This window comes from Phyllostomus discolor, chromosome 2 (genome assembly GCF_004126475.2).
Source record: "Phyllostomus discolor isolate MPI-MPIP mPhyDis1 chromosome 2, mPhyDis1.pri.v3, whole genome shotgun sequence".
NCBI classification, from domain to species: domain Eukaryota; kingdom Metazoa; phylum Chordata; class Mammalia; order Chiroptera; family Phyllostomidae; genus Phyllostomus; species Phyllostomus discolor.
In genome coordinates this window covers 207,961,331-207,975,932 of record NC_040904.2, presented here as the reverse complement: position 1 = coordinate 207,975,932, position 14,602 = coordinate 207,961,331, and the positions used below count along the sequence as shown (strand labels likewise).

At 56.2% G+C, this 14,602-nt stretch overlaps 1 protein-coding gene across 1 annotated transcript; it reads right to left on the bottom strand.

Annotated features, from left to right (window-relative positions):
• Positions 1-2,335: 2,335 nt before the first annotated feature.
• APOL6 (apolipoprotein L6) lies at positions 2,336-6,709 on the bottom strand. Its single transcript, XM_036017023.1, has 4 exons — positions 6,500-6,709; positions 6,090-6,153; positions 3,198-4,007; positions 2,336-2,375 (listed from the first exon to the last, which is right to left on the bottom strand). The coding sequence occupies exons 2-4, from the start codon at positions 6,104-6,106 to the stop codon at positions 2,336-2,338; spliced, it is 867 nt and encodes a 288-aa protein (XP_035872916.1). The 5' UTR covers positions 6,107-6,153; positions 6,500-6,709.
• Positions 6,710-14,602: the final 7,893 nt, after the last annotated feature.

Genomic DNA, 14,602 nt, shown 5'->3' with positions numbered 1-14,602 from the left:
ACACGACTCAAGCTTGCCGACTCTCTGGTTCGAGCCGTGGATTTTTACTGGTGATGCTTATCCGGGACTCCGAGCACTCGCAGACACGGAGAGAACGCTGTGACAAGTGCAGGGAGCTCTTTCCTTACAGCGAGTGGCATTCGTGACCAATTCCAACAAAGACGTGAGAGCGACGGAAGCGGAAAACACGACCGACGGCCTGCGCGTGGGATCAGTGGCCTCCGCAAGCTCTGGGCCGGAGGAAGACCGGCTGGCTGTGCCCCGTGACGATGAGAGTGGGGCTCTTTCCTGCGCTTTTAAAATCTTCCCCAAATTCCCTATAATGCATGTAACAAATGAATGTGGAAGGATGGGGGAGAGCCCTCCTTTTCCTTCATGAGGTCATTTTTTTTATTTTAGGTATCCCAGTTCAGGGACTCCGTTTTTAGGGAAGCATTCTGGGGGAAATGCAACACGCTTTGGGTGCACAGATACTCGTTTTACTCCCATGGACGATGAGAAATTTTCAACGACCGAAGAGTTCCTGCAGGGGAGGGACGTGCAGTGCACCCTCTGTCCGGGTTCAACTTCCAGCTTCGCGCTCAGCCCACAGACCACAGGGATCCCAGCAACCAGGGCACACAAAGGCACGTGACCCAGCCCTAACCAATCAGAGTGAGTCTGGGGTTTTGCCCCGCCCCTTTCCAGATGGGAGGGGCACACCTGGGAGTGCTGGGGCCATCAACCTGCACCTGCGGGGATGCTGTCTGGGAAATGCAGAGACAGGGGCCTGGTGACGTCATTTTTACCCTCCGGTTCCAGACACAGCTGAAGCGCGGATGTACCCCTTAGGTTTTTAGTCACAGGAGGCAATAAATCGCTCTTTCTACATAGGCCGGTTGACTTGATTTTGATATTGCGGTGACGAATGGAGGCCTAATGCATGTGTACAGTCAAGAGACTGTGTGTACAGTCAAGAGAATATTTTACAGCCTGAGGCACAGTGAGTGGTAGCGGGTGTTCCGCGTGAACACAGTGTGCGGGGAAGTAGCGGGTCTGCAGACAAAGGAGAGTGAGAGAGTGTGGGGGAGCCCAGGGGCTGCGGACCCACGGGGGGCGCCCAGGGGCAGCCAATCACAGCCCCGTAGCGCCTGTCAGTGTGTTCACGGGAAGCACAGGAAGGAAATCCGATGCCAAAGACAAACTGCTGTCTCCCTTAGAAGGTGCGTGACTTCCACTCTTTTATTTCCTTTCCAGAATTTCAAAAAATTGTATTTCATATCAGTGCATTATGACAAGGAAGCAGCTAAAACATAAACAACAACACAAAACAAAGCAAAACAAAGGAAATAAAACGCATTATATAGAAAATAATTAAAACCTTTAAACAAAAGCAAGGCAAAAACCAAAAAACCACCTATTTCTAAGATCCGACGTCCGAAGGAGTTCCCAGATCTTGGGTCTTGGGGTCCACGGGGGTGGAGGAGGTCCCAGAACCAATCTTTTGTGTCAGCCGAGGAAGAAGAGAGCAGACAAGCACAGCATGAGTGGAAGAAGGAGCCACACCTTATCAACCACAGTCCCGCCCATGGAGCCACTCAGAAACGGAGCCAGAGCTGAGCTCCCAGAGGGACTGCCCAGCCCGGCTCTGGCCCCAGATCTGGGCGATGTTGCAGTGACCCTCGGACTGGGCCTCAGCAATTGTGTGCCCAAAACTGTTCACAGAGATGCCGAGAAAACAGTTACTCTGATGACTGGCCTGAAAATTCAAAGCATTCAGCATCCCGTGTTGGGTCATCTGCACCCACAGAAGAGCTGTCCTTCTGTGCATGGAAATGCCCCCCCTCTCACACACACCCCTGCCTTTGACTCTGAGCAGTATGTCATTCGGGCCCCTGCCTGAATCCCTGATGGCAGAATAGGTATTCTTAGGGATCTCCAATCGACAATTGTTTCCCTCTCACTTCGAAAGGCCTTTTTTTTTGCGGGTGACACCCTCCACGTCAGGGACCCCACTGTCTTGTCATCAGCACTCAGTATAGAGCCCAGACTGAAAAGTGATGCGGACTGACTGTGGGACTGAGTGACTGGGGACTGAAGGAGCCGAGTGCCCGAGATAGCACCCCTGCCCCACCCGGCCATCATCATGAAGGAATGGGCAGTGAGTCACAGAGTGGCAATGGAGGGGGCAGAAGGACCTTCACCACACTCCCTAGCTGACAGTGCCCTGGGGACCCAGCAGGCTCCCCAGCTAGTGAGCCTGCAGGCCTGTCCTCTGCCAACCTTGCCCACCCCCACCCTGTCCCCTTTATTCCAACAGAGGCCCCAGGGCTTAGCCTGGCTTTGTCCTCACCTATCACTGGGAGTACTCCTTCCCAATACCATCGCCATTTTTCCTGCAAGAAACAGAAACACCCATCAAGGACAGCTCTCGGGGTCCCAGGGCCCCACGGTGGGCAGATCCAGCCCAGCCCTGAAGTCAGGCTCCCTGGTCTCGTCATCCTGACTCTACTCCACCTAGCTGGGGGGATGGGCCAGGTCGTATAAGCTCCCTGTCATGGTCATCCCAGACATCGTGATGGAACACCACAGGCTAGGAGGCTTCAATAGCAGGAAGGTATTTTCCGATGGTTCCAGAGGCTGAAGGGCCCAGACCAAGGGGCTGGCCAGTTTGGTTCCTGGTCAGGACTCCCTTCCCGGCTGGCAGACGTCCACCTTTTCGCTGTGGCCTCACATGGCTTTTAGCTTGGGCCGGCAGGGGCTGAGGGAGACCCCTCATGTGCTTCTCCCTTCTCCCATAAGGACACCGGCCCCATAGGGCCGACTGGTATGGCCTCATTCCACCCCAATTACCTCCCCTAACTGTCATCTCTAAATAGTCACACTTGGGTGGAAGAGCTTCAACATATGAATATTATGGGGACACATTTCAGTCCCTGACACTCCCTGTGGCTCAGTGTCCTCTTCTGTACAACTGGAAAGACCCTCTCCCCAGCCCAGGCACCTCAGAGAGCATCCAGGGAGAAACAGAAGGCACGACCAGGTCTGTCAGGACCGGCCCCTCATCTCCAAGAGCCCCACATCGTCAGGACCATCCATGCAAACTTCACTCACACATTGGCTTCCTTAACACCCTTCCCGGAACTCCTGGGGTGCCCAGGCACCCCAGTTCCACCTGCCCCACCTCCATCCCCCCCAAAGTTGAGGAAAGGCACAGCCTTACCTTTTGCTTGAGGTGCTCATAGAGCTTGGTGAGTTCTGTCAGCTGTCTCTCCATCACCCGGGCCTTGGCCCTCAGGTCTTCTGCCAACTCTGTAGTTGTTCCCTCCTTCAGGTCCGCCATGTTCCTCATGAGGGCTTGCAAGTCCATGCCAAGGGCAAGGAAGGCCATCCCACTTTTCTGCAAGCGAGTAGTGTGGCTCATCACCATCGCTGTACCTTCAAAGGCCATCTGCACCTGCTTTTTCGTTCGGGACGAGACTCGGCCAGTGGCCAGGAGACGCTCGGCAGCTGCGGCCAGGCGGGGGTAGTTCTTGGCTATCTGATAGGCATTGACATTCTTCTCGATGTTCCTGATGTTTATTCCAAGATTAATGGCACATTTTGCAACATTTTTGGCCAAGTGTTGCTCAGTGTCAGGCACTTGGATGTCGGCCTGAGCTTTGATGTTTTTTTTGTGAAGGTATTTCAAAATGTCAGTGATGGTGCCGGTGGCCCCAGCTGCCGACCCAATGCCTGTAGCAGCAACAGAAAGCATCAGGCTCCCTCCAGCTGTTGCTGGAGCGAGGACTAAACCCAGGATGCCCATTATGTTGGAGATGACAGAGACACTGTTGGACACCATGCTGACCTTCGTGAATGTTTTGTGGGCTTTATCCATGTCTTCCGCAAGAGCATGGAGTTTAGTGATGGCCGCTTCTAGTTCCGCTTTAAAGATGGGAAACTCTTTCAAAAATTGTCTTTCTTCATCAGACAGACCTCTACCTTCTTGCTCCACATCTTTACCCAGAAGAATGTAATCCTTGTCCCTGCAGATGAGTAAAATAAGGAGTTGACTTCAATCTCCCATATGAGAAAGCCAGATTCTTAGGCTCAGGTGGTGTCCGGATGTTCTTGCCACCCCAACTTTGAATCCCCCCCTGCATCTCCCTAACACCTCCGGTACCTCCAATCTGACCCCAAACAGTCCCAGAGGTCATTGAGGGCCGCTGCTTCCATGAAGAGGAGAAGCACATCAGAGGGGCATCCGGAGGGACACATGGGACACACACAGCCTTGGCCAACGAGATGGAGAAGGGAGGGCAGTCCTCATGGACATTTGCTGTTCAGGGAGACTGTGGAACTGGACCGACAAGAGGTAGCAGGGAAATGCTGAGACCCTAGTCGGGATCAGGGACCTGGGACTAAAGGAGGGAGAGGTCTGGGCAACGACGCAGGAGAAAGAGGATCCCAGGTGCTGGGCAGAGTTGGGAGTTCTGAGTATGTCCAGGTGAGTCAGAGGAGGGAGGCACCGTATTGCAGAGTGCATCCTCCACTTTGATGGCCTTGACTTTGGCTCCCATGGTGAGTCTTTGCTTCCGTCAGGAGGCGTACCCCCAGAGGGCCCAGAGAAATATGATCACTAATGTTCTGAATGCCCTCCTTGGCACTTGGCAAGCTTTCCTTGGCCCCTCAAGTAGACGGGATTGGTCTTCATGGAAGAAGTCAGGGACCGAGGGGCCCAGGCCCTTCTTCCCCACTATGTCACTGTAGGAAGTATGATGGGACCATGGCCAGCCTGGCAGAGTGTGTCCTTCACAGGACAACAGTAACCAGGAGAGAGCAACGCCTATGCCTTCGGGCACTTTCCTCCTACATTCCCTTCAGGGCGAGATCAGGAGGCCGGGTGGGGGCTGGCTCCCTGGCTCAGAGAGGAGTGGCAGAGCCGAAATGAACCCCGAAGGGGGTCTGAGCTGTCTGCTTTTATTTTCAGGGGAGAGAATGGAAACCTAGAGGGGAGAGAGGTCTCACCCACAGAACACGGCCCACAGAGTTGTGGCTTTGAATGGGCGCCGGCCCCAGGACCATGAGTATGTCCACTGCTCAGGAATCCCTGGCTGGGGCAGATGCATGCAGACACAGCCTTTAGTACCTCTCTCTGCACTTCCTCAGCGGAAGAGGTTGAAAACGAAATCTGCCACCAAGAAACCCTTTAGTTGAGTGAATGAATGAATATAATCCCATAATCAGTTAATCAGCTGCTGTAAATTGATTTACCGAGCAGAAGGTCACTGGGGACAGCAGTGGGGAAGGAGGCGGGCATGAGGGCGAGGAGGAAGATCCTGCTTTGGAACAGGACCTTGGCAGGTGGATCCAGCCCACCCCCTCACCTCAGCCTTTCCCAGGTGTATAGGGACCGAAAAACAACTGATACGTATTTATAGATATGCACAACACCACTTTGCATGAATTCTAGGGTTTTGTCTTTAACATGGTCAACAGCAAAGGCCAGCTTGGCTTCTTGTGTTTCTTAATTAAAGCAAAGGCCTCCAGTACAGATGCTCGGGCCCTGGTCCATCCCGCATCAGGCAGCCACGCCCTCTGACATAGTGTCAGGTGGCAGTCGGATTCCACAAGGCAAACACACACCTAAATCACTCCTCGAACTTTCCCTGACTGGCACATTGTGCTGGAGGCTGGTGACATTACGTCTGCTGACCCTTGGAGACTGGGCTTCATTCAAGAACCCAGCAACACCACAGGGCTTTCTTGGCAACTCGCGGGCCAAGAAGACTGAATTCCTGCTTCATGTGCCTCCCAGAGGTGATACCCCCCACCCACCCGCCACCGAGTGGAACAATTTATACCCTTGGGGTCCCGTTGCTCAATGTCATGTACCTAATTAGATCTTGACTTGCTCTCCAAAATATTTAGTTTGCCTTGTGGAATATTTTCCCCCAGGAGAATATGCCTTCCTACGTGGGGGACAGGCCTGCGTTGCAACTGATACTTCGGAACCCATTAGTTGCATATCATTATAATACCGGAGCATTTCTGCGGAAGCAGCGCTTCTCTGGGGAGAAAACCCTCTGAGTGACCTTTACAAACCAACACCAGCCTCGCTTTCTTACCCTGAACCCTTGCTCATCTTGTCCGTGGGGGAGTCCGACGTGTCCTCAGGAGTCCAGTGACTTTCTGGTTGGAAACATGAAAACAAGGTCACTGCAGGAATCAGGAAACCTTATGAAATTCCCTGGCCATGGTGGGCAGGGGAGATGCCACTTGGTGGGTCACGCCATACTCTTAATCAGGTTTTCATTTAAATTTCAAGTGGCCTATGAGGCAGAGATTTTTGTCCTGATGGGTCAGTAAAAAATGTGAACTTTAGACCTTTCCCAGGCTCACAAAGTTAGTCACTGGCAAGATGGGGATTTGAACCCCTGGCCAGCCCTGACAACAGCTCCCATTCTGTAGCGGACCTCTAGGGCACGTCATCCGTTGGGGGCCCCAAAGCAGCCTCCCCTCCTCTGCTGTGTCCTACCTGTTCTAACTGCAGCCTCAGGTCTGGAGCTAGGGGAAGGCTCCCGTCCACGTCGTCTGTCCTCGCCTCTCTGGGGGCCTCTGGTTCGGCAGGAAGGAGACCGTGAGCAGCCGGCTGCAGAGGACAAAGAAAAGTGCGGAGTCTCCAGCTGGTGTGGCTGGCCAGGGCCTAGTCCCGAGCACTGCAGCTCTGCTCTGCTCTGAGCAGCAATATATACTGCGAGGGACTGAAACCAGGTTCCGGTCACACAATGCAGGCCCGTAAACACCAATGCCTGCAGCACCACCTGTTCTGGGAAAACAGGGCTTTCCGAGAAAGGCCTTCTACTTTTACTTTCCTTTTTGCTTCTTTTTCTAGCAGGTGTCAGAGGGAGTGGGAAAGCAGGACCACTCAGAGGGCTCTGGGGGACAGGTGGCCACTGGTCACGCAAGGACGCTGAGGGTGAGCACAACATGTGGAGCCTCAGCCTCGGTTCCCCATCTGTGAAATGGGTATTAAAGCAGCTCCGGTGGCAGAGAGTTGTGGCGAGGAGCCGAGAGCCAGCTGCACGGCACTCGGCAATCCCGCCGTGGGCAGCTGTATGGACTGTCCTCCCACCGCTGTCCTACCCTCCCAGGTGGCGACACTAAAGCTCAGATGCCTCTTGTCTGAATTGTGAAATGCAAAACACTCTGAAAACAGAAACTTTTTTTCATACTTTATTGAGTGGTAAAACTTGACCTGAATGGGTGTGATTTCAATTTTGATGTATCCCACTTAATTCGAATATTCATTGTTTCACTGCAGAAATATTAACTGTGCTTGACTAAGGAGGGCCGCTCAGATGTCCCGTAGTGTATAGTGTCTGCACCAGCCCAAAAATCCCTGAAGTCGGAGCCTCCAAAACACATCTGTGTTGGGAACCGCCCTGCCTGGTTTCAAAAGCTGTAACCCTACATGGCTAAGGCTGAGTAAAGGACCTTGGGACCATAAGCCACTAAGGAGACAAAGCTTATCTCCCTAGCAGGGGGGCCGCCTCTGCCCCTTTTACTTCACCCTGCCTGTCCCCCAGTGCTTGATCAGTTAGCCAATGATGGGTAAGATTCCTCAAGGGAGGGACGATCTAAGACAGGCACGATCACAGGGGCCCCCAGGGAAGGACTTGAGGGGCTATAGAAAAAGGGGGTGATGGACCCTTGCCCCTCAGCTTTGACATAGCCTGAGTCCTCATTCTGTGTGCAAGAAGTCTCCTCATCTCTTGGCTGCCTTACTTCCCCTGCCTGACTTAAGCCTGAAACCATGACAGAGGGCGGTGCAGCCCTGTGCTGGAAAGGGCAAGTTCCCCGGGTGATCAGGCCTGAGAAAGAATACATAAACTCCTGTGAGAACTGCTTTGCTAAGAATGCACTCAGTTAAATGATAAGGGTCTGAGCAGGAAATGAGTTCTTTTCCCAAAGTTTTGTAGCCCTTTAGCTAACAGTCCCTGACTCAGAATAAGCCTTCGTAGTTCTTTGTATGTTATTTATTGTTTGATCCTTACTGCCTGACAAAGATTAATGAGCTTTACGTATGCACGCTGTATTCCTGTGCACACTGAACCCTATAAAAGCTTGTCAAGGCAAGAGTCAGGGCTTTCTCCTCTTGAGAGTGTGGCCAGGCCACTCCCAGGCACTCTCCCCTTGAGAGAGTAGCCGTGTCATCCCCTTTTGTTCCACAGGACTCGGTAGTCCGTGTGTGTGAATTTCGTCTCATCTATAATGCCACGGACACTGCAGGCCAGTGTCCGCATCACATCTGGTCCCCATGATTTGAGAGACACCACTGTGGTCCCAGTGTGCCCATTTTGCAGAGGAGGAATCTGAGACCTCAGGATGGTTGGTGGCTTGCTGGTGTTCCTGCAACTGTGGAGCGGCAGAGCCAGCTCTGGACTCCAGGTCTGTGGGGGAGAGCCAATCTCGCAGCCGGGGGCTGACACTTTTGTGTGTGTGCAAGCAGAGACCACACGCCATGGGGTTCACTCAGAGTTACAGGCCTGCAAGTCCCCGTGTTCTCTCTGGCCCAACCTGAGGCCACACGGGGGGCTGCTGCTTTGCAGGAGGTGTGGCCTGCTCAGCCGGTCTTGGCTCTACAGAGGGCGGGGCCTGACTGGCATCCCCCCTCCCCCCCCCCCCCCCCCGCCCCGCACTGTGAGCAGGAATGACAGGCTGGGCCACGGAGCTAGGATTCACAGGGGCCTTTCCAGCCCTGGCATCGGGCCTCCCACACTTGGGGACCCTCTGAACAGAGACTGTCCTCTCGGTGGAGTTGGCCGGCCAGGAAGTGCTGCGACCCTGGCAGCTCCCTCGCAGAAACGGGCTCAGGCAGTTCGGGTCACGAGGGGTGGAGAAGGGGCCTGGAGTAATGTTCACACCCTGACATCTGTGGATTCCGGCGTCTCTTTGCTTTTCCCTGCCCAGGTCAGTTAGGGATAGGGCTGTGCTGCCCAGAGAGCATGACTGGCCAAATGGGACACAGGTGCCCTCTGCCCCGGCATTTGGCAGCTGGAATTCTGCAGGCGGAGTGGAACAGGAGAGAGAGCACTAAACTTGGCTCCTTGGCCACTGGGTCTCGGGTCCCTGGCTCTTTGTCTTAACAACCCTGCCGCACCACTGCACCCACTCCCAGTGGTCTGGAGGGGCTGCATGAGCTTATCTTCTAGTGGTAAAGACCGTCACCCACTCTTGCCATCCTTCTCATTTTTATACACACCAGACGCACCTTTCATGGGCGATTTGAGAGACTCTTGATGGCATGTTCCCCTCCCTTCTCCTGCCTGCATTTAGAAAGAAATGCTTTTGTGACGTGGGGTCGGGGGATGGGAACTGCCACGGGCGGGCCACGGGGCGTCTGGGAACAGACGATTCTGCGCCCGATTCCACTGTTCGGTTCCTTTCCCCACACGACCAAGCAAGTCTCTGGCGCCATGGGGGGCCCTGCCATTTCACTCAACGCTGCGATGGTGTCAGACACCGCTGGCGAAGGGCTCAGTCCTGCAAGATGCCCGAACCTCAGACACAGGTCTCAAGTCCTGGTGTCACCACCTGTGAGGTTCCGGTGACCTCGTCCTCGGGTTCGGTGAATTTGCTCGAGTAGCTCAAACAGCGCACAGAACTCCGGGAAATGTCCTACTCCCTGGGTGGCCCGCTCATTATAAAGGACGTGACTCGGAACAGTAGATGGCAGAGATGCGCCAGGCCAGGCATGGGGAGGGGCCCGGAGCCCCCACGCCCTCTCCAGGGGCCCCGTTCTCCCAGCACCCACCCCCCACCCCCCCCACCCCCGTTCACCAACCGGAAGCTCTCCGAACCCCGTCCTTCCCACAGGCATGGCTGATGACGTCAATGACCCCTAGCACCTGAACTCAAACCTCCAGCCCGTCGCCCCTCCCCGGAGGTGGTGAGGCTGGTGCGGGACTGAAATATCCAGCCTCTAATCACCTGGTTGGCTCCCCCCCGGCAACCAGCCCCCACCCTCGGGTGAGGCAGGAACAGTCCCAAAGTCCTCTTATGAACACAAGACGCCTTTACTGCTCTCACCGCTGAGGAAAGTCCGAGGGTTCAAGGACAAATATAGGTATTTCCTTTTCTCAACCACAGCATCACGGAATGTTTCCCGCACGGTCTCATCTCGTCCACTGGGTCCTTCTAGAGGCGGGGAGCACAAGGCCAGCTTAGAGTCACCAAGACCGGGGCCCGTGGGCTTGAGCACCTCCCCGGGGGGCCGCGCCTGACACCCCCGCTAGGTGCTGGGGTCGGGTTAGAAGCTCGGTCTGTGCAGCTCCCAGCTCTCCCGCCACAAGAGCACGTCTCGGGAGCCCTCAGTGCACGTCCACGATGCACGAACGAGTGAGCTAGCCAACCCGCTCCGGTGGCAGCCTGGCCAGGCACCGGGAGCCCTGCTGGGCCACAAGTGACAAGCCCAGCAGGAGCCAGAGTGGGCGAAAACAGACATCGACCTGAAACCTGTTTCCAGTTCAGTCGTTTTCATCCTGCAGGTCATTGTGTCATAAAATCAACTTCGTGGGTCCCGGCACTTAGGAAAGGAGGTGTTGAGGGACACAACGGAAAGTATCACAATGCATCATACTAATAAGGGTATAGCACAGTTTCATGAAAACTACACCCATATGGCCATAACATGTGCACGTGTGTGTGTGTGTGTGTGTGTGGACTGCAGTGTGAAGTAGGTTGTCAACAGGATGTTTGGGGCTCCTGATCTAGCTTGTGGAGCAAGGGGAAATCCACAGGGTGTGCGGGGTTAGGGACCCCATCATAGGTCATAGGGCCCTCTCAAGCTCTCTCACCCGTCCCCCAAACTCTGTGCTATTCTCGGGGTGCCAGCCTCATTCAGTTCAGTGTAGGTGAGCTTTTTCCAGAACAGAGGGAACACAGTCTCGGGCCCAATCCAACTCCTATCCTCTGCCTCCTGGATTTTCCCTGTAAGAACACTTGTCCCTCTGGATCCAGGAAGAAGATTCCTTGGGAAGACCCCTCTGGGCTAGCCTGTGGCCCTGCCCCACGGGTGCCTGTGGCCAGGGGACTGTGGTTCTCAGCCTGGGTTGCCACATTCCCTCTCCTGTGGCAAAAGCAGCGCCCTGTTGCTGGAAGTCCTGACTGGAACCAGGAGGCTGGAGGGAGGGAGGAAGAAATGAGGCCCAAGTAACAAGGGTGGGGCACATTCCATAGAGGCCGACCCATGAACGTATCCTCTGTGGTGGGCCAGGTGCCAGAGAGCAGGCTGCTGCCCGCTCGGCCCAGGGCCATCTGGACAGCATTTTGCAAAGTGGCTTCTTTCCCCTGCGGCTGACCCTCTGAGGCGCAGGGCGGGGGCGCCTGTGGGTCTGCAGAGCCCGGGCTGGGCCGCCCCCTCTGCGCCAACAGAAGATCCCTCTAAGGGGTGTCTGCCCGGCTCTCAGGTCTTGGGCTTTGGGCCCGTTTTCACGTTGCCCACAGGGAGTCGGGCCCTCCGCATCAGAACCTGCCCTCTTGCTCAGCTGGGGGTGGTGTGGTCCCCACAGAGGCTCATTTGTGGATCCAAGGAAAGGCTGGGGGAGGCTCCCAGAAGGGTTCTGGTGGCCCAGGGTGGAAAGTCCAGAGGCCACTGGAGCCTCCCTTCCTGCCGTGGCTGTGGGCCCGGACCTCCCCGACACGGGTGGGTGGGCAGATGGACTCTCCCGGCCAGCCAGGGCCCCACCACCACCACGACCCCATCACCCCCAGCGGCGTCTTCAGGTGGGAGGAGCCCCAGCCTCAGGAATGCCTGTGGAAGGTGGCGGCCTCCCCTGACACCGCCAGTGCCCTGGCCACACTGCAAAGCAGGGGAATCCACCCGGTGAGCCGGGGTCCTTTCCGAGGTTCCCGCGGTGCTCGATCCCTAGATCTAAGGCTCTGTGAACCGGAGATCCCAGGAACCGAAAAGCCCGGATCACTTTGCGCCCTTAACGGCTGCCGCGATCCCAGCCTTGCTGTCTCCCCAGCCCCATGGACTTGTTTGTTCAGACAACCACAGGTGCCCCAGAAGGCCACCCACAGAACCGTGTTCGCTCTCAAGTGTGGCCCTGCCCCCCGCCTCGTCTAAGAGGTGAGCTTCTGTGTGGAAACTGGTTTCAGGGGAGATGGGGTCCCCGCAGGGACCGTGAGCTCTCCCGTTTTTACACGCGTCGCTCAGAGGCACCTGTATCTTTGTCTTCTTTTCCCTCCTTGGCAATCAGCTCCCAGCTCCAAAGCGACCTAAGTCCCACGGCTCCCAGTGCACATGGTTCCGGTGTCGCGAGATGGAGAAACGGTGACGCACCAGAACTCAGAGAGGCTGCCGTGGGCCTGGAGGCCCGACTGGCCATCTCTCCATGAGCAAAGCAGGCCAACAGGGCACCAGGCTCCGCCCTTGGGAGAAGCACGTTTTGAGGCTGGAGGACAAACTTGTGGTACCTGGGGATGGGGGAGCAGGAGCTGGGCAGAGGTCAGAGGGGACGGAGGGGAAGGAACGCCTGGTGTGGGGCTGTGGCAGAGCGGAGGAGATGGGGCTGTTTGGTCATTGCTGCCAGGTATCACCTTGTCAGTGAGGATGCCGCCTCCGGCCCTTTCAGGATTGTCCTGTGCGGCTCTGAGCACCTGCTGGCCGAGAGGCCCAAGGAGAAGGCTTCCCTGGGCTGCTGCACGGCCCCCACCACCTAGCACGTGAGGTTCGAGACTCTCATTCTAGATGCTACAATTGCCCGGGAAAGAAGGCGAGGGTTTGGCTCCACAGAGAACCACCCAGACTCACACTTCACCCTGTGCTGTGCGGAGGGCAGGTGTGAAGTCTCGGTTGCTGGGGACAGCCACAGGCGGAGAGGCAGGCACCAGTCTCAGCCAGGTGGCTGCGGTGGAGGGGTGGTCCAGCAGGACCCCCATTGAGACCCGAGGTGCAGCCGAGCTCAAGTAATGGAGCTCTGAGTTCTTGTCACCCCACGGGGCGCAGGTCCCACTCATGTTGGTGACCAGATGGAGTCCTTATCCAGGTGTCCACACTTGTGGCTTGGGGCATTTGGGGCCCTGCCAAGGTGTCGCCATCACCTCCGTCCTGCCACGCTGCTGCCTGTCACGGCCAACAGTGGCTCCACGTTGGGTGGTCACAGGCGTCCGCAAAGTCCGCTCTGCTCCTGCTCCATACGGGACCTGGGCTGTGATTTGCACAGAAAGGTGGAGACCAGAGTCTGAACGGTACTGGTAAGAAGAGGGAGTCTTCTGGCAAGGAGGAGCTCGGGCTAAGAGCCATGTGAACTCGGTCGCAGTAGGCATTTGACTTTATTTGTAGCCTGAGCTGTGGTCAATGGCCCCCAGGGACCAAGCGCAACGACAAGGGCCACCTCTCCTGATCTAACTGTGGGCTCAGTGACAAGGGCTTCATGTGCGTAGGTCGACCCTTCAGCCACCCCGGGAGGCCAGTCTGCTGTGGCCCCGTTTCAGCACCCAGAGCACTGAGACTGGGAGAAGCAGATGACACGCCCGAGGCCACAGCACAGCCGTGGGCAGAGCTGGGGCCAGAGCCCAGGCAGCTGGGTGCGGAGGCCAGAACCTGGATCGCTATGCTCTGCAGCCTCTGGACCCCAGGGTTTACGGTTGGATTCATCTGTTGAAATTCTATGCGTTGTGCACTCACCGATGTGGCTCAGCTGGTTGGGCGTCGCCCTAGAAATCAAAGGCTTGCCTGTTCGATTCCTGGTCAGGGCACATGCCTGGGTTGCAGGCCAGGTCCCCAGTGGGGGACGTGCAAGAGGCAACCGACTGATGTTTTCCTCCCTCCCTTCCCTTCTCTTTAGGAATAAATACAGAAATTCTTAAAAATAATAAAAAATAAAGCCCATGCACTGTTCTCTGGCTGTCTCCAAAGAGGACAGGGGTTGTGTCCTTGAAAAACAGGGACCCCAAGGTCAGGAGGGTGGTCTCCATGGTCTACAGAGCTGCCCCTGGTCTCTATGGGGGAAGGAGATGGGAGTGTGGACCCCGAGGCAGGAGCCGTGGGGACTCTGCCAGAGCCAGTGCAGGCAGCCAAGGCCCCAGGCACGCAGCCAGCGGGGAAAGGATCCCCTCCCACCACCACATTCTCGGCCATTCAGTGCAGGAAGGGTGGGCTCCCCCAAGCTCCAACAGCGTCCAGATGGTTTTTCACTGAAGACTTTCCCAGAGAATCTTGGGGGTCCGGGCAGCATGGGCTGGGAAGGAGCTCCCGCCCAGTGTCGGGAGACCAGGCTGGCCCTTGGCTGCCCTGTGGGGTCCTGAGCAAATCCCTTCTTCCCCTGGGCCTGTGTTTCTCTGTCCATAGTGGGTTGACTGGTGACCCCAAAATAAAGCACGCGCATCCTCCCCCCTGGCATCTGTGAACTCGAACTTATCTGGAAATAGGCTCTTTCCTGATGTCATTGCGTTAAGGATCTCAAGATAAGGTCATCCAGGATTTGGGGTGGCCCTAAACCCAAGGACAGAGTCCTTAGTAGAGACAGAGGAGCAGACACAGAGACTCACGGGGTGGGGGTGGGGGACCCGGCAGCTACATGAAGTCGGAGGCGGAGATGGGAGTGGCGCAGCCACAAGCCCCAGGCATGTT